This window comes from Lissotriton helveticus, chromosome 4_1 (assembly GCF_964261635.1).
Source record: "Lissotriton helveticus chromosome 4_1, aLisHel1.1, whole genome shotgun sequence".
Classification (NCBI taxonomy): Eukaryota; Metazoa; Chordata; class Amphibia; order Caudata; family Salamandridae; genus Lissotriton; species Lissotriton helveticus.
Window position 1 is genome coordinate 1,403,481,560 of NC_136063.1, and position 20,532 is coordinate 1,403,502,091.

Genomic DNA, 20,532 nt, shown 5'->3' on the forward strand with positions numbered 1-20,532 from the left:
TGCTTTTTTACCCTGGGTGGTCCCCGTGCTTCTTCAATCTCAACCAGGATCCTCTCAGCCTGCAATGGGCACCGCCTCGTCTACCACGGTTCTTCCCTTGGGACTTTGAGTAGGCCGCAAGGTTGGGAAATTCTTCCTAAGACACAACAGAAAAGACCAGTGGTCCAGGTCCGCTTCTAAGGTATCATTCAGCTCACCTTTCAGGGCAGATAGCAGGCTTGGCTTTAGCTTGGTTCGATAGGCATTCCCAATGGATGGTAGGCGCGAATTATATAGCTCAGGACCTGGAAGCGTTTAGAAAGTATGACTCTGTTGCCCCCTCCTATATATCTTCAATGGGAATTACCCCCTTCTGGAGGCTTCTGCCCCTGGTCAGATAGCTTGGGAAGTGAAATACCAGACAGGCACACCCCCTTGCCCATTGAGCTATCAATACGACCAGAGTGATAGAGATGATGAAAAAATGAGTCAAGTGACTCTGGTTTTGTCAGGATGTGGGAGAAGCATGGGGGGGAGTCAAGGATGGTAGAAATTACAGTCTGTGATTTCTTTCATTAGAGCTGGGCTGCTAAAAGGCACCCAGTATTCACAATTTGCTCACAGTGGGGCTACCGCAGTCGGCTTTGGCCATATTCCAGTTTCAATTTAAATTTAGATCAGTTTTCTTCTGTTCCAGAGCTCTTAACAGTTCTGGCATTTGATGTGAACTGTGAGAGTCAAACAGCTCTTTGATCTCCTGTTCCATTCTAGCTTGATATGATTTCGAGGTACGTTTGGTTATGGCAGAGTCTCTTATCGGTTTGCTGTGCACAGTCACCTTTCCAGTAACCCAAATGGTGAATAATGATTATTGTGTACCAGGTGTGACTAAAGCTCAGACACGTTGCTGAGCTCTCCACTCTCGACAAAGGTTCAAGAAAATAAAATCTTAATTTAAAGCTCAATTATAAGGGCCTGATATAGAATCATGATCTTAGGGAGATATCAAGAGTATGCAATACCCTTCCATAAGCATGTAAGTTACGAAGGCGACACCCAATTGGTCGTCTCACTTTCGCAACTCGGCCAATGCCCTGACAGTCTTCGTCTATGTTTGACGAAGATACATGCCTGGATGTGTGACTCCTACCTTAAATTAAACGGGTCAAAAACGGAAATTATGTTACTAGGCCATAAGTTGACCTCAATGCCCATTTCCATCTGGTCTCCCAGTCCAAAAAAAGAAATTAAAAGTTTAGGGGTCTGGTTGGAGCAGGATCTCTCGCTCAAAACACAAGCAAAAAAAACAGCAGGAACCTGCTTCGGTCTTCTTCGGTCTGCCCGGAAAATCCTTCCTCTCCTCCCGCAGCATTCTAGGAAGTTACTAGTACAAGGACTGGTTTTGTCCAGACTAGATTTTAGTAATGCGATTTCTTAGGAGCCCCCGAAGCCACCATCAATAAGCTCCAACAGACTCAAAATGCCGCAGTGAGGCTATTAATGGGCATTTCACTTAGGACGTCAGCTAAACCTGCTCTCAAATCGCTCCACTGGCTCCCCATACGGGAGAGGATTAAGTTCAAATCTCTATGCATTACCCATAAACTTCTTCAAGGTAAAGGTCCCCCGATTATGAAGAGCCTAGTTACGCCCTACAAACCTTAGAGGCCCCTGCGTTCCGACAATGAGTACCTGGCGAGAGTGCCGAGAGTCAAGAAAGCACGCACAGGAGGCCGCCGCTTCTCTGTGAATGCGGCTTTGCTATGGAACTCCCTCCCCTTGAAATTGCGGGCGGAACCTGGCCATCTGCACTTCCGGAAGCTCCTGAAAACCTTCCTCTTCCCTAAATGACCCCCTGTTCTCCTTTTCCCCTCTCGAGTCTGATTCTACCGCAGCGCTGGGATGCCTCCTGGTAACCATGCGCTATATAAAAACGTGTTACATTACATTACATTACAGGGGTTAATCTAAAGTAATCTAAAGTGGAACAAATTATAGGGTTAACTTGCCAAACAAAGAAGTGTAATCTTTTGTTACACAAAACATATGCACTCGCTAATAAAGAAAAATGCATTGATTAATTTATACAGGTATGTAGCTGTTCACCCCATGCGGGTTTACCGTTTGTGTACAACTGGTTACATGGTGTATTGATAGTGAAGGGTTATCCTTGAGGCAATCCTAGCAGTATTGCTAATAAATGAGAGATGGAAGAACACATGACCATCCTTGAAAAACATAGTGTAGGAAAAGTGGCATCCTAAAGGCGGGAAATGTTCAGAGAGAGTAGACTCCAACCAATTGCCATCAGAGGTGAGTGGTAGTCTCCACTAGTAGTTACTTTTATGGCCATACACCACTGATGGAAAGGATTAGCAAGGGGTCTGCACTAACATAAACATTGTTGCTTATATCAATGTCCCTCGTTTCTTGTCAGATACCCAACTCTTCAGCATTCCAAGAGGAAAACACAATCACTTCACTTCTAATCTTATATTGTCTTGCAAATATTCAGAAAGACGTGCTTGGTCCCCTTTAGAAGTCTTCATGGCTCCTAAGGTCTCCTGTGGAAAATCGCTTCCAGTCTCTAGCGCACATCTGCATCTCTCTCTCACAGGTCCTGTAAAAGACAGCTCTCTCAGACTAACCAGGGACTGACAGCATCATGCATTGTCATATCCTGAACCTTCTGGTCTGTCATTCTTCATTAACCTAGGTAGTCTGTCTACCTTTTTGTTGTGTCCCTGGATCAATTACAGACACTGCCATTGGAGCATGAAGAGTGTATGTGCCTGTTTTTTGTGCCCCCCGGGCACTGTGGCATTACAGAAGGGGCTCCTGTGTTTTTTGTGACTACATGTTTTGAAATCATGCAATCAATCCTTCGATGACATTTCCTCATTTGCCTGGGGCCTTGGGTCAGGTAAATTAATGGACGCTTTTGCCTCTGTGACCATGTTGCATTATACACATGGACACAGGAGCGAACGGGATGATGGGAGGCACACTGAGTGTACACTATATATGAAGTACTGCACAGCCAGTGCACGCAAAGTAGAGAGGGAATATAATATAAATAACTATACTTACATGTTCGTATTTGCAGTTGAAGTCAGCCATTCACCTGCAAGTCCAACAATATCCAGGCCAGTTGAAAGCTGATTAAAGAAACGAGGGTGCCCTTAATCATTAAAAGAGATAAGACATTATCATTGTAATTGGTAGAGATTACTGAAGCTTTCCATTATATCACAGTCGTACTATTGTTAGGTCAGCATCCTTATAATCAGATAAACAATTCATAGAATTTGGGTTACTAAAATGGTGAACATGTGTGCAGACCTCGGCCAGCAACTTCAGTGTGCATTAGATCCTCAGGGGCATATTATCAATCCCCTATCACCACCACAACGTCACTTTTTGTGACGTTGTGGTGGCGATAGGATCAGCTCCCTATTATCAAGGCAGCGGTAAGCCCCTTAACGTGGTGGCTTAACGCTGCCTTGATAATAGTCCCCCTTTCACGCTAAATTTAGTGTGAAAGGGGAGTGAAGTGAGTGTTGCAGTGGGAGTTCCACCGCAACACCCATTGAATTCGACGCTGCCACCTATTATCAAGGGTGGTGATAATAGGTGGCAGTGCTGAACTTAAGACCAGGAAAATCCTGGTCTTAAGATGGCAAAAAGAGAAGAAATGCTTCTCCTCTTTATTGATTTTTCCATGTGTGCTGACTTTATGCTACTAGACCCATCTCATGTGAAGAGACTTCTTAGAAAGGCTTCATACAGTGACACCTTAATGGATCTTGCCTTGGGAAATGCTATGTAGGGATGTCACACTCATTGTAGTGTAGGGACAGATTATTGCTTTATACCAACAAACTTCCAATGAAGGGGAAACTTGACGTCTGCTCAGCCATCTTTTGTATCCTGATTTGTGAACTAATCATCTCGTGCATGTTGCACTGCCTTAACTTCATCCGTAGATTTGGCTTTGTATTAGTTCTGATGTGTTTCTACACCATCGCCTTGAGGTGCCTGTATGTCTAGTTGTGCTTGGCTTTGTAATAAATTACTAAATCTAATTGAGAGTCTCTTATTCTTAGAAGTTATGGTAAATTGGACCTGAAATGATTGATTGGCTAACGATTTCTCGACCTGAGGTTCCCGAGTAGATTTGTGAAAATCCTGTGTCCGTTGATCATGAAAAGGGCTTAGGAGGCAGCATTGCTTCGAAGATACTCTGCAATGATGTTCCCGGAGGTTCACACATTTGAACGAGCAGTTCCAAGGGACTTTTAGAGTGTTTTGGACTATTAAAAACATATGACAAAAACTCCCCCTTCCCTTTTTTCTCTCTCAGATATATTGACCACCAGCACCTTTTTGAATTTACTAAATAATTGTTATCATAGCAAGGGTAGCTATTCACGTATCTTAAGTGAGTAGCAGTTAGTTCAACATCTCTAGATTGTTACAAGTGTGAGAATAGGTCAACAGGTTTAGGTGGCAAGTGATACAACAATGTTATTTGGGATCCCACCATTTGACATTGCTTGCGTTGCTTTGTCCCTTACATCACAAAAAAAGTCTTCTGGCTTTGTCTTTCTGAGTATTCTATAAGACACATTAGTCCTGCTGAGGGGTCCCTTGATTGGTTATGTTTTGTACACTGGGTAATGTGAGAGGCGCAATTTGCGAACACACTCTTCAGAACTGATAGATTTAATAGAAATACATATATGCAGTCCAACATTAAGCAACACTTTCATTTGGGGTTATATTGTCTCTTCACCTTTGAAATTTCGAAACTCTTTTACTAGAGGTAGCCGATAATGTGATTTAGTTGGTTGAATTGGTTTAGTCAGCTCATACGTCTGCAATCTTTTGCCAAGTTATTTAAAGAGGATTGTTTAAAGTCTTAAACAGCCTACACTCTTAACTGTGTCTAAATGAAAACCGTATCAAGAAACTCACATGGGCTTGCTCTTGAAGATTAAGTCATGCTTGTTGAGATTGGTGACAATCCTCGATGCACTATAGAGCAGGGACTTAATTTATCAACACAGCATGTGTTCTTACTTTTCCTGGTGGATTTTCCAGTTGACCAGTTACAAATAACGTGTACTGAAACCATCTGCTGGTACATGAAAGTGTTGTAAAGAACACACTAGCTAGTTCCACTTGCATTCTGGAACTGGTTCTGGTTTTTATTGGCTTTAGCAGAAAATATAATTTAACCAGTAACATTTCTCGATGCTTCATCTTTTGTATATCTATAGCAAATATTTGGAAACACACATGGCAAAAATGGATCCAAAACCCTGTCATGCCACCAACGCTATATGGGGTGTGGGACCCAGAGATTGGCTGAGAGGGAGAAAAATCAATATATTGTTTGTCACCCACTACTTCAAACTCTAAATGAAGAGCTTAGTGATTGTCCTAACACTTTAGTAAATATACAATTGTCAATTCATACACAATTTAATTTTACAACAGTACAATGTATTTCCAGGCAACATGTTCGGTTTCCTTGAAGCATGTGATCATATAAACAAAACGGCAAATAGTTTTGAGTTGTGCATTGTTAGCAGCTTATAATTAATATTGTAATGGCCTCCGTCAATCAGACTATTTAGAACGCTGGTGCTACTGCTAACTGCTGTTTTGCTTCATTCTGGTTCAGTGGCAGGACCATAAAGCAAACAGGCGTGGGCATGTCCCTTTCCCTCTTTTCGGTACAATTAGAGGCATGGGTGCTACGTTGTATGGCCCACAAGCAGACTGGAGTGACCAGCTGCTAACCATGAACATGTATCTATTACATATTGTTTTCATTTATTACAAATGTCCTCCATAAGGTGAGTCATCTAATGATTTATTGGTTTTGTAGTTACCTGTTTTTACTCCATATTTTAAGGTATCTCTGCAATCAACAAGTATTTGCTCCAGCGATTCTGGTTGATCCGGTAGCTCCAAACTGAACCCTTCCAAACCTTCAAGTAGCTGGTGAGGGTGGTGAAAGTCCAAAACTTTAGAATTCCCATCGTATGTTTTCTTAATGTAACTTAAAAGGATATCCACCACCTCAAGCAGGAACTCCTCTGTGTTTTTTTCCCCATTCCTTGAAGGCAGCAACTCTTTAAAAGAAGAAGAGAGAGTCAAAGCATTAAACCTATTTTATTGGAAATGTCATGCTTCAGAGCAAATTACATGCGGTTATTTTTGTAGGCACTTTTTTAATGCAAGTCCTTCTGAAAGCTCAGGAGGGATTTCCTTTGAAGAAATAATGTTAAAATAAAACAAAATAACAAAAATAATTCTTCTGCACTCTTTGGTATCAATCACATTATGGCCAGTTAGAAAGGGTGGGTTCAGACTAGGTGCCTCTGGGGCAGAGTGTCACAAGGAAGGTGGGAGTTTGGCACCAGAGCCACAGACGGCGCCTAGCATCACAGAGACAGAGGGTGCAGAAAAAAATGGAACAGTCCAGTGTAATGTGGCAGCAGAGTTATTAAGCAAGGATTCCACTTCCAATCTGTTTAAAGGGCAAATTATTGACAAAGGGGTGTAGAGACTTAGGCAGACCGCAGTAATACTGCCAAAAGGTATGGCTTTTAACAGAAAGTTCCTCTTCCGCCTCTGTAGAGTTTAGGCCTTCAATAACTCACCAAATATGCACAGTGCCACTCACAATTACATGAATGTATTCATCTACTCAAAGACCCATTCATTCTTTCACCCACTCACATGTCCACAAAACAAAACAACAAGAAAACACTCATCGAGCATTTGCAAGGTATTTTAAAACAATAAAAGTAGAAAACACACCGATAGTCGGCCCTATGGAAAGGTACTGAGCAGAGTAATCATTGGTTTAAAGTTCTAACATGGCCACCATATTGAGACAACATTTTGGTCATTTTGTAATGGATGCAAATGATACACTATGGCCATAAACATTCCAAGAGGGCCACCCAATTTATAGAGGGGGTGGCTGCATGGGCTGCAGTGTACTGCAGATGAAATGAGCCCAGTAGAGCTGTCAAAGGAACCACTGTAGATCTAAAAAATAAAAGTAAAAAAGAGAAGTAAATACGTTAACAGGGACCTAAAACTGGACAAAATGGAAAACCAAAGACATGTCTACCGGCCCTGCCACTCCAGTGCATTCCTTTTCAGATTGATGTGAACTTGTGATCAGGAAAAATACCAAGTCACCAGGCAATGGAGCAAATGGCTGAAGTGTGCTGCCCCTTGCCTCATTCTATACCCTGTTATTGGTGGAAGTAAAACAAGAATAATACTCCATCGGACCCTTGACCGAAGAGAACTGCCCCCAAAAGCCCTCCATGTACAAATATATATGAATATATTTCTTTATAAAAAAAATCGATCACAAGAGCTTGAAAGACTGCTAAAGCTGACAGCCCAGATTTAAAAAGTGCTTCAATACACACAAACCGTTATAATAACACATGAAATTGCAAATATGTTCAAAATTACAATTGGAAAAACATTATACATCTCCTCCTACGCTGATCTAAGAAGGATTATCAGGGAGAAAACCACCCAAAGTTTCTCAGAAGGGATAACCAGCACGAAAACCCATGTCATATCTATGACAGATTCCCACAGCGTAGTAACAATTCACCCTTCAAAGTGTATTAGTTTTCACAGATAAGTTGCACTATAAATAAGTCAACCTTACTGCCTTTATCATTACTTTTCATTAAAAAATGATCAGATCAATGGCACTTGTTTTAACTTTGTGCAGTTTGCAACCAGGCCTATAGCCTTTTATCATTGGCTTGTCATCTTAACCAACTTCAAGAATACTGCATTAAGCATAAGCATTGCCGCAAGGCAACCTCGGGCACAAAGTCATAAAATTACAGAGATGTTAACAATTACATTTGGCAACAAAACAAACTACAACTTCTATGTAGGACTTAGAATAATTATTATAATTATAACATTGCAAATAGTCGACTTCTGGATTTGTCAGAGGGGGTAAGCAACACTAAATACTTGCTTAGTACTGTCATCTGTAAGATTTAATCAGAAACAATATCAGTGTATGTGCTGTCATACAGTGTCATGACAATCCATGGTTAAAGGCCTATGTGCTTTAACTTACACTTTTCACAGTGAATAAGCTAAATCTACTCCTTTTGTTTTTAACTTTTCATAATAAGTAGATAAGACCCATGGCATCTGACATACCTTTAACCAATCAGGTCTATAGCCTTTGTCATTGCCTTTAAGTTGTCACCATAACCGAGGCCTAGTGTATTGAGTTTAAACTTTACCCCAAGTCATCAGGCTTATAATTCATACAGTTACAAACGTACAAACCTGCAGCTGCAAAGCAACATAAAAGCACTATTCAATGTAAACCTTCTATCCCAATGTTTCTCAGAGGATGAAACCAGAACCAAAACTAATGCCAGCATCTGTAATCTATAAGATCCCATGTAAATCCATATGTACAGGCTCTAGCGTGGCCTAATAACAATTCACCCTTAAAGGCCTATTGGTTTTAGCATAAGCTTATGATGTAAGGCATACTGCCTTTGTCATGAGTGTTTGTAATAAACAGGCCAGAACTATGAAATCAGACATATAGTTTTCCAGTGAAACAATCAGGCTTATAGCCTTGATCATTGGCTTGATACCATTACCAACTCAGGCCTACAGCATTGAGCGCAATCTTTGCAATACAAATACTCCTTTTCAGCAGAAGCACACATCTTCTGTCCAATTGAAGGCTTTACTCAGAAGTAATCTCCCTGTGGGAAGGAAACTACAGCCCTATCTCTGTAGTTCTTTTCCTGTTGATCACAGTAGGGCTGGTGCCAGGTGTGCTATCAAGACAGATCTAATTAAGCACTTGCAAAACCAGTCAATTTGGCTTTGGACCGCAGCCTTTTGGCTTTGGCAATACTTCTTTTATAAGTCAATGTTTGTGCAAAACCTTTTTGTTTGGGCCATCCTCAATCTAAAAAAAAATCATCATTGACTAGAGGAAATAAATTTTTGGGGTTCCAAAAAAGTCCACATTACAATAATAGTCCCTGACACTTAAACGGACTACTTTGTGTGTGAATGGGCTTCTTGTGAAAGGCCAGCATGTTTTAACTCAAACTGAAGTCAGTCAGTGGCTGAAGTGTGCTAACCCATTGCCCTATGATGCTTGCTGCAGTGGCTGGAAGAAACATGTGGAAGACACAACAGACTAATGGATTACGCCTGCAAACCCTATAAGTAACTATGTTATACAAATAATGTAGTAAAATCAAAAGGTCTTGGTTAACACCACACCCACAAAAGTCAATCGGTTTGACATTGACCTCTTGCCTTTGCTATTTTTTTCTAATATTATTGTAACACTTTCCTGCAAATATATAGGATTGCAAAAAGATTAGTATAGAGGCTTGCAAAAACAGATCAATGGAGAGGCTTAGAATGACAGAAAGGGTTGCAAAGATAGGAAGTGTTGCATAAATATATAAATAGATAGATAGCTGGCTAGATAGACAAACAGATAGATAGATAGATAGATAGATAGATAGATAGATAGATAGATAGATTGATTGATTGATCAATCCATAGATAGATTTGCGAAGAGAGAGTTGCAAAGATGGCTGGATAGACAGGCAAATAGGGTTGCAAAAGTAGATAGATAGACAGGAACTGGTATAGTAAGAATGTGTCCTGTGATCAACATGGAACAGCTGGTTTAAGATGTCCTGCTATAACATCAGACTCTAAACACAAAGGCAACATCAAATTAATAAAACAAACACAAACATGCTTGCACTAAAGAGAAATTCTTTGTGTGCAGAAGTACTCCTTGTGAAAGAGCAACATGAAGTCACTCTAAGTGAAGTCATCCAGTGGCTGAAGTGGACTGACACTCTGCCCCATGCTGTATACTGTAGTGGGTGGAAACAAAATGTGAATCCACACAGCAGACGAATCAATGAAGACAGCTTACAGAAAGCACCTTCAGATATGTATTTTATGTATATACATATTTATTTGTTTTTTTTAAAGCAAACATGTCTTGGCTAAAGCCAGACCTAAAAAGAAGGACACATGGAGCTCACCCACACATAAGGATAACTGGAGCTTGGTGGTGAAATATTGGTTTATTTATTAATTGATTTATTTTCTTCAGTGCGTATGTATGCATGTGCTTTGTAAAAACACATTCAATAGTATCATAGCTAGGAGGAACACAGAGTCAATTACATGCATCAAAAACAATTTGAAAAGCACAACAACCATGTAGAACAATATTGTAAACAAGCAGAAAGCTGCCCTGGAATACGTTGGACAGAAAGTGTTGCTCCAAGAGTGAAGGAAATCATTAAAAGTAAGAGAAGAACGAACTGTAAGAGTAGGTGTTTCCACTACAAGTGGGCGGGATTGACAGGACACAGCGCACCCCTATTTTTTTTCAATTTAATAGAATCCTTTCTTCAACTTTTTTATTTTAAAAATGCGTCCCAGACTGGCAGAAATAGCCAAGGCTAATAGTTAAGGCTCGCCCATTCGTGACTGTTAGGGGACGGGTGGGGTGGACAGAGAAGGAAAAGGACTCTGTCTCTTCCTTCTTGCCCAGAAAAGACAAGGACAGTGTCCACTTCCCCTGCCACGGTCAACTTCCCCTCCTCACTCTCTAATTGTTCCTCTTCCTCTGATTCCCTCTTTTTCTGTCTCGCTCCACCTCACTTGCTAAATGAAAACCGTGACTTCAAGAAATGGCTCTTACCCTCTCTTTCCTCTCCTTTCCGTCATTTATTTCCCCGTGAAATGGATCCAAAAAAGAAAGAAACACTTTTGCTGGAAATGTAATCTTTTTTTGACATTTTTCTATTCCCAAGTGCAACCTCGGGACAGAGAGAAAAAAAGGTTAAAAATATGAAAAATAACTAAATAACTAACTAAAGCAAGACAGAGTGGTTATAAAGTGACCAGATTGATTTCAGTCACACTAAAACAGATTAGTGCCACTTTACAGGGTTTGCCAGTGAAGCACTACTTTACTTTTCTTGTCTTTCTTTGAACAACATTGTTTTCCCTGAGTAGGGAAGTGCACCTTCCTGGAGGCACTTCACTACCTGGTTGATGAGTAGAGTGCAAATCATTTAATGTGATCCTTATCAACTGTTTTCCTTGTTTTAGTTTATAAAATGTGTACCGCAGCTCTCTGTTCAGGGATGTGGTCTTTTAAAACCATACTGATTATGTTTTGTAAGGATATAAGCAATGGACAATAAAACAGGTCCCTTTTGGTCCCCGTAGTCACGTCCTTAACATTTTAGGCAAAAACACTCATTTATGTTTGAATAATTAGTATAAAAGCGTTTTGGTAACCATGTTGTTTCTGCTTACTCAATCTTGCATTCCGCATGAGTTTACGCTTGGTCCAGGATTTTATGATTTTGTTTTCAGGTAGCATAGTACTCTTGCCCAGTGCATAATTTGAATTGAGTCGCACGCAGGCGTTTATAGTGGGGCACATTTGGGTTGTTACTGAAGGCAGTGTGAGCTTCTCTCAGTGGGGCAGCATGGTATTAAGTGGGTGAGAGGATGTGGAACTATGGCCAGAGCTGCTGAATTTATGACCAATCCACCAGACCACTCTCCTGTGCAAGCACATTTCCATGTTAGACCTTAGAAGCCCTGGTCTCTTAGCGCCAGGAGGTGGACCCCAGCGGTGGCAGGCAAGTGGGAGTTTACTTTGAAGGCTGGATGTATGACGTTACAACGCATACTTTTACCACGCATACCTTTACAACCCGTTTTTCACCACGAATACCATTACAACGCATAGCGCTTAGAGGTGCTGGATAGTGGTAAGTATAATTTTCTATTCCAACTCGAGTCCCCGTGGACACTAGGGGAGGTGTTGGATAGAAAATTAAACTTTATTCCCTATCCTAGAGCGCCCCCCAGCGCAATGCGTTGTAATGGTATGCGTGGTAATGCCTGCGTTGTAATGGTAGTGCGTTGTAAAAATTTCGTTGTAAACGTTACATACTTGAAGGCCATTTGAAAGCCATTTTGACGTTCACCTCCAGTCTTGCAGGCAGGCAACACACTCTAGAGCAACAGTGGCTCTGTCACTGAGGTCACAGGACCCTTAAGGCCAGTCCGCCTCACCCGTTGGTACCTCCATTGGCCTTGTTTCAGCAGTAGTAGTGCAACTCACCAGCGATCTGCAATGCAGGATTTGCACACACACCAAACTAAGTTTGCAAATTTCACAGTCGCTCTGCTTCATGCACAAGCACTTTTAACATGTTTGCCTGCTTTGGAGCCACTGACATTATGCAGCAATGGAGGACAAAATGATGTCTCAGAGTTGACTAAAGTATGCAGCAAAATAATGGCTGTAGTATAATGTGGTATATTTTCTGATACTTCATAATTTTGACATTTGTACATATACTAACAGTCTCTGCAAAGATTTTGCCTCATTAGGACCAGTGTAATATGCAAATGCAGCAGTAAGACAGATGACCAGTCAACCTTTGCAAAGGGCTCTCCACTTCGCAGCTACAAGTCACATTCTTTTGTAACTTTTGATCAGTTGAAGCTACAAACAATTTAGTAGTTAAATTTGGCCGATTATGCAGCAGATGATATATCGTGGCAAATATGGCAGAGCCATAATTTTGTGGAAAAACATTCTACCGGGGAGGGGTGAGGTGGCAAATGATGAAGCATGTCACATTACGTGAGTGAGCCATCCTCGTTCAATTCTTGGAATTGCCTTGCATTTAGGTAACAAACAACTAGCAGCACACAGAGAACTCATTGGGTCTCTGATACTAACCTGCTGACATGCAGATTAAGCAAACAGCAGTTCTCTGAGGGTATCACGACAATTTTTGTGTTTATTTTATTTATTGTTTGCATCACATATGCTGTAGTTTAGCAGTTAACGCATGCAATACCAGTACTAATGGGTATTTGTTTGGCATATATGAGTCACCAACTGTGAATTACTCTATATCCCCTTATCTCAAGTGTGTACATGTTTCAGTACTTTAAGCCAAGCGCTAGCATTTGAGTGAGGTTAATCAGACTTTCACTGGACAGGAGAATAAAGAACTTTGTTGAATTTCTTTGATATTAGTGTCGGGATAGCCACACAGTAAGGGTGTAACTGGGCCCATAGCTTGAAGTATATTTTATCTTTGACTACAGTTTCAATATAATGTATGTTATATTGATTGCACTCGAATATTGCGAAGATGTTTTGTAGTGTGTTACTTAAATAACACAATAAGCAAGGATTTCAGCATAACTGCAGCACAGACAAGTGCATACAGTTAGAAATTTAATCTTAGCTTTCGAGTTCTGCACGTACTCACCCTCTTCAGCAAGTAAGTGAATCATTACTTCATAATTTGCTATCACAAACTTTTGACTATGAAAAGGCCTCCTATACTGGGCTTCTAATTGTATTGTTGAGCATTTTTCCAGCTAGAACACAACCAATATCTGTGATTTTAGACTGCAATAACCAACCCGCAGATTACTTTCATGGCTTCCTCAGAGGCTTTCGATAAGGATCCATAGCTATCAGAGAGTCTAAGTATGAGGCAAGCATGAATGCAAAGCCAATTGTTCTCCAGGACATTTGTAAATGTCACCATTTATGTCTTCAGGGTCGAATATTTTTTCTTAATTTTTAACCATGTATTCTAAGAGAGTGGACTCAGTTTCTGGACTCTCTCAAACTAGATATTTGTAATGCCCCAAATATGCAATCCCTTCTGCTACTAAAACAACAGGGTTTTTATTATTAAGGTCAAAGAAGGTTTTCTTGGAATATCTTACTCCCTTCAGAAATCATGTATCTAGTCTCAACATTGTAATTAGCACAGGTTGAGTGCAGAATACAGACAGATGCTAACTACTACTGGTGAACCCTCAGCAGGTTTGCTTTGCAATACTGTGTGTTTACCTCTGCTTGTGTAGAAGGCCTCAGAAATGGTTGTTTTTAAAGATCTAACGTGATTTATTATTGACATCACAGTTACAATGCCTTTTCAAAACAGTACAACCAACCTTAAAGCTAGTTTCTGCTTAAAGTGCATTTGTCCCTTTTGTGCAGCATGTCAAATGGGCTAACCTTAGTCTGATGGGTTCAATGCACTAATGACTTAAAATCAAAGCAGTGAACAGTATTCTGCAAGCTACATCGGACCATCCCAAGAAACAAATGTGTAACATTCCATACGGGTCCTTATTAGTGCAAAGTGTAACTGTAGTAAGGAAGAAAAGTTTAGGGAAAGAAAGAGTACTGAGAACAGCTTTTTGGAAAGAGGATACAGATCCAATATTGGGAATAAATGACTTGCAAAGACAGATACAAAATTGCTGAATTTCTTAAGAACACATTTAAAGTCAACAGAAAGCAGAGGACAGTATAAGATTTGTTACAATCTGTACAGCGTGATTTAATTTGTGGCAGACGGCCCGTGGCTTTGCCAGGGCAATGGAATAAACTACTCCACTGTGCTGGTGGAAGGGCCACCTGCTGCTTTTATAAACGACCAACAGGGTGATGGTCATTTATAAACACATTGCCAGGAACCGCTGTGATGGCGGTTCCTGTAAATGCGTTTTACTCTCTGCCATGGTGCTGCATCATTAGGGCGCAGCCCTGTAGCACAAAGTTTTTTAAGTCCTACTTATAACTCATATTCACACACCAAATAAAAATTCAGATAACTTTTGCACTGGTGTACAAAGACTTCTGACCTCACTTACCACACTACATTAAATATAACTCGCCCCTTTTTCATACACTACCTATACCCTTGCATATTACAGAAGTTAGAACATATGAAATCACTGCTTTAATAACAATACTCACAACATTTCAAATTACACAATTTGCCTGCACACACTGTATAGTACGGTGTTAAGTTATAGTAAATGTAGTGTGGCGAGTGAGGTGAGAAGACTGTGTACATAGGTGAGTGAGTTATCTGAATTTTAAGGTGGTGTGTAAATATACATTTGAGTTATAAGCATGACATATAACTCTGTTAGTGGTGCTTAAATGATAAATTAAAGATAAATGTATAATAGTAGAACTTCTAATGTTTTTTGTAGTTTAAGTTGGGTTTGTATACCAAACATAAAGAAAGTTTTCCTAACTATAACTTATCTTCAATACTTGGTTTTGTGTGACTTTCTATTGTTTTTAGGTCTCGGCTAGAAGCGAGCGAAGCTCGCTCTCGCCAGAGACCTATAGTTAGCGGCTCAGCTTCCGAGGAGGACAGCACCTGGCCTCGCGCATTTCTGCCGAAGGAGGCGATTTGCGCCGGCCACGCGCTCGCGAACGCGCTCGCAGTGACCAGGTGCTGTCCTCCTGGAAAGCAGCCTCCCACAACTCAGAACGCTGCTCGTGCTCACGCCTGCTCCCAGGGCACGCACTCTCTCATCTGTGCGACTTGGTAGAGCAGCTTGTAGTGTTCCTCCCTCTTCTCAAAAGTACACAGGTCGCAGTCTTCTCTTTATGCAGGATTGGCGGATCGCCCGACAAACGCTGGTTCTTTTATTTCACCCACGCTCGCCTGCCTCCCGTTGATATTAAAGCATTTCTGGTGCATCGAAGCATCGAGGGAGGGAAAGGGCTTAAGTTTATTTTCTCTTCCTACAAGTACACCACATGTGATAAGCATGGGTCATTGTAGCATCACCCAAACATAGATAGTACATGCTGCTTCTGCAACGAAAGGCATGACTCAGTTAACCTGCTCCTGCATTCAGTGGTAAGAAGAGAGGAGTTGGCCTAACGGCTAGGGCGCTCGACCTCGGACCTGGGGAACACGGTTCGAGTCTCGGGAATATCGCGAAAACCTCCTGTGATTCTGGGCAAATCCCCATGCCTCACAAAATGAATGTGTGTCCTTGTGTAACGTAATTGGTGCTATGTAAAGCGCTCTGAACGTATTAAAAATCTATTTACATGTGAAAATAATGTGCTTTCTTTTGATACTCCATTGTAGTAACCCCACTGGTCTTTTTCTCACTTTTGGGGCTACACTAGATAGTGCGTCCACTTCTCCTTGAGGATTCCTCCTTTTTGCATTTCAGCGGAACATAAGTTCATTTTATCTCGGAGACAGACTTGGGTGGTGCCTGTCTTCCGCATGTGCGTGTTCTCGACGATCAGGTCTGTGTGGTTAATGTTGTGCAAGCCACTCATATTATGTGTACCTGCGTTGCTGTTCTGTGAGGCTGGTTTTATTTTACCACTTCAAAGCACGGGCCGTTTCCACCATTAGGCCAGACTAGGCGGTCGCCTAGGGCGGCAGAAGGGAGAGGGCGGCAAAAACAAGAGTTTGGGAATTCTATAGTTGGCGGCTAGGCTTCCGAGGAGGACAGCACCTGGCCGCGCGCATTTCTGCCGAAGGAGGTGATTTGCGCCGGCCACGCGCGCGCGAACGCGCTCGCAGTGGCCAGGTGCTGTCCTCCTGGAAAGCAGCCTCCCACAACTCAGAACGCTGCTCGTGCTCACGCCTGCTCCCAAGGCACGCACTCTCTCATCTGTGCGACTTGGTAGAGCAGCTTGTAGTGTTCCTCCCTCTTCTCAAAAGTACACAGGTCGCAGTCTTCTCTTTATGCAGGATGGGCGGATCGCCCGACAAACGCTGGTTCTTTTATTTCACCCACGCTCGCCTGCCTCCCGTTGATATTAAAGCATTTCTGGTGCATCGAAGCATCGAGGGAGGGAAAGTGCTTAAGTTTATTTTCTCTTCCTACAAATACACCACATGTGATAAGCATGGGTCATTGTAGCATCACCCAAACATAGATAGTACATGCTGCTTCTGCAACGAAAGGCATGACTCAGTTCCCCTGCTCCTGCATTCAGTGGTAAGAAGAGAGGAGTTGGCCTAACGGCTAGGGCGCTCGACCTCGGACCTGGGGAACACGGTTCGAGTCTCAGGAATATCACGAAAACCTCCTGTGATTCTGGGCAAATCCCCGTGCCTCACAAAATGAATGTGTGTCCTTGTGTAACGTAATTGGTGCTATGTAAAGTGCTCTGAACGTATTAAAAATCTATTTACATGTGAAAATAATGTGCTTACTTTTGATACTCCATTGTAGTAACCCCACTGGTCTTTTTCTCACTTTTGGGGATACACTAGATAGTGCGTCCACTTCTCCTTGAGGATTCCTCCTTTTTGCATTTCAGCGGAACATAAGTTCATTTTATCTCGGAGACAGACTTGGGTGGTGCCTGTCTTCCGCATGTGCGTGTTCTCGCTGATCAGGTCTGTGTGGTTAATGTTGAGCAAGCCACTCATATTATGTGTACCTACGTGGGTGTTCTGTGAGGCTGGTTTTATTTTACCACTTCAAAGCACGGGCCGTTCCCACCATTAGGCCAGACTAGGCGGTCGCCTAGGGCGGCAGAAGGGAGAGGGCGGCAAAAACAAGAGTTTGGGAATTCTGCTCATTTGCACTCGCTCACTGTGACAGTATCAAAGCGGTGCCAGGACTCTGCGTCCCAAACCTCGGCTCCCAGACGGGGACAGGAAATCTGCAGCTGCGGCGCACAACATGCCCTTGGGAGGCACTGGGTGCTGAGGGCAGACCTGGACACAGGACGTTGGGTGGGCCGGGCATACTGGAGGGCCACCCTGTGCAGGAGGAGACAGGCGGTGGTGCTCTGTGCTCAGCTTGAGACCCCAGGCCCACAGCCCCGCCCCAACCTCCGGGCCGCCATGGCGGAGGCACCGCTGTGCCTCACCTGGGTGCTTCTGGTGCTAGCCGTGTCCTGCGTGTCCATCAGCCTGGCGTCCAACAACGAATGCCACAACACCTTTGATTAAAACGGCTGGAATGCCAGGGTGAGGTATAGTGCCTGAAACTCAACTTTTGGCCTGGGAGCCTTTCACGGGATTGGAAATGAAAGCCTGTGTCAGACTCATCAAGGGCTTTGAGTGCACAATTCCAGGAAGCAGCGTTGGCTGGGCTGATGAGAGTTGTACACGCCATGCCGACATCACTCCCACCCCGTACCTGCGCATGGCATATTACAGGCACACAGTCGACCTTTCTTCTCTTGCTGTGTGTACTCGACCTTCCGATCCAGACTGGAAGGAACAGCTAGAAGTCCGAGGGTTAGTGGCATTTAAGTGCTGCACCTAGCACCTAGAGGCAGTGTAGCGGCTAGGCCTAGCACGCCTGGGTGTTCTTCGCATTTCTTCCATTAGCAGCACGCTCTTCAGCGCCGAGGGAACCGGTTGTTGTGGACACATGGTTCGCCTCTAGACAGCAGGCCAGGGCAGCAAAGGGATCAACTGCTCAGGTACAGCCACACGTGGAAAAAAGCTGCATGGGTTGGCGAGTCACGCCCTGTTCACTTCAACCACCAGGGCACATCGGCACGACCTTTCCCTGTGTACCATGTTGGAGAACTGCCCATAGCCTATCTGTCATTCTCCGCATGTTCGTTTATTTTCTCTTCTTCTTACTGTGCAGCTGCAGACACCCCTCCCCAGTCTGCGATCCAATGAGTCACATGCCTCTTTCCCCAATCCATCTGGTTCGATGTGCACTTTCCCTGCAGCTGCGGTACTTCTAGTTTTGCAATTAGGAAGCATCAGTGGGCCAGCTCTGAAGGGACTGGGAAGCCTTCACTGACTGACCGTGCACTGCAGGATGTTATTCATGATTCTACGCCCCGCCCACCAGAAGGACCCTCACTTTCAGGCACTGAGGCCACATTGCCAACCCTTGGCTCACGCCGATGAACCACGGGAACAGTGTCAGACGCGGGATACGGGCGCTTCTGTGAAAGTGGAGCCTGCATCTGGAATTCCCTCCCCAGAACATCTGTACCCCCCTCCAATTTAATGCTCTTCACAACCCCCCTCCCCCTCCCTCCAGATACTGGCGCCCGTCATCGCCCGTCATCGCTTCAGCATAGCATGCAACCTTCCAGTGATCAGTGCAATGCTGTGACGTATCACACAATGAGTGTAATGAGCATGTGCTGCCTCTCTGACGGCTCTCGGGATACACTCAGCGAAAGCATGACCCCGGGCCATGTACATGTGAAGCTCTGCAAGAGCTGTATGTACCTGACCGCTCTCCTACTTTGCCTTTGTGCGTCCGCTCCTCCTTGCATTTGATGCTTAAGGCCAGCTTGCACATGCGTAGCCTGGGATCAGTGCTTGCATTTATTCTTAGGTACTTTGGCAAGGTGTGAGTTTAAGCGGAGGCATGGTGCAACATATACCTATCTGCGGAGCGCTTCCCTCCATAAAGGTACTTGCACAAGCTTGCACTGCTAACTGTTTTCGTTGGCGAGTGTTGCTCCATTGATAGATTCTTCCCCCTGATTGCACTCGTGTTTTTCTTGCCTTCTGCCCCGCTGTCCGTGTATGATTGCACTCAAGAGATTAGGGTCTGGTCTCCTGCTGGTCACCATCTGCACAGCCTCACTGGCATGCCGCGGAAACTGTGAGGCATCGAGGCATAGGAGCTAGGATCAAGGTAAGAGGTCTGTGGTCACCTGCCTTCCACCCCTCTCACTACCTCACTCTCTATCTCACTACATAACAACTTCACTCTCTCTCTCTCTCTATCTCACTACCTCACTCACTCTTTATCTCACTCGCTCTCTTTCTATCTCACTAACTCACTTTCACTCTCTCTTTCACTACCTCTCTCTCTAGCTCAAAACCTCACAACATCACTCTCTGCTTATATCTCACTACCTCACAACATACCTCTCCCTCACTACCTCACTCTTTCACTACCTAACTCTCTCTATCTCACTACCTCACTCTCTCTCTCACTACCTCACTCTCTCTCACTACCTCACTCTCTATTTAAATACCTCACTATCTCTCTGCTAATGCAATAAGTCTCACATATGCAAAGAATTAAGCTATTGCCAATAGAAATGACAATGCCATTTATTTAGGGATAAACATTTTTTTTTTTAAAGAGCAATGCCAACAGCTCTAACTATAATATTGCCGAGACCAATGCTTGTTCTAATGTTAGTAACAGATGTTTGATATTGGTACAGTAGAGTGGTGTGGAATATTATTAAGTGAAGTGTGGTAGAATATAGTGGAGGATAGTGTTGTAAAGTGTATTGTGGTACAGTATATTATGCTATACTGGAGTGGAATGAAGTGGAATTAGGCATATTGGAGTGGCGTAAACTGGAATGGTATACAGCGTAGTGGCTTAGAGGAGAGTAGCATACAGAGGAGTGGCATATGCTGAAGTCAGATACATTCAAGTGGCGTAAATTGCAGTAGAATAGAGTGCACTGGCGTGCTGGGCAGTGGAATACAGTGGGATAGCATAGAGTGGAGTGTAGTAAAGTGGAGTATGGCCATGTACATATTGTAGAGTGCATTTGCATAGACTGTAGTGGTGTATAGTGGAATGCTATAGTGTGAAGTATTGTGTTGTGTAGGGGACTGCAGTGGAATATTGCATACTAAAATAGTGTACAGTGAAGTGGCATAGAGTGGAGTT

The 20,532-nt window shown here is 43.1% G+C and overlaps 1 protein-coding gene across 3 annotated transcripts in view; it reads right to left on the reverse strand.

Annotated features, from left to right (window-relative positions):
- The window catches only part of LOC144829132 (glutamate decarboxylase 1-like), a 927,195-nt gene that overhangs the window by 448,803 nt on the left and 457,860 nt on the right, over positions 1–20,532 (reverse strand). For all 3 annotated transcript variants that reach the window (XM_078687953.1, XM_078687955.1, XM_078687954.1), the window contains exons 3-4: positions 5,880–6,122; positions 3,070–3,160 (exon numbers count right to left, since the gene is read on the reverse strand). In XM_078687953.1, coding sequence (XP_078544079.1) covers positions 3,070–3,160; positions 5,880–6,122 — 334 coding nt within the window. The remainder of the gene's footprint in view (positions 1–3,069; positions 3,161–5,879; positions 6,123–20,532) is intronic.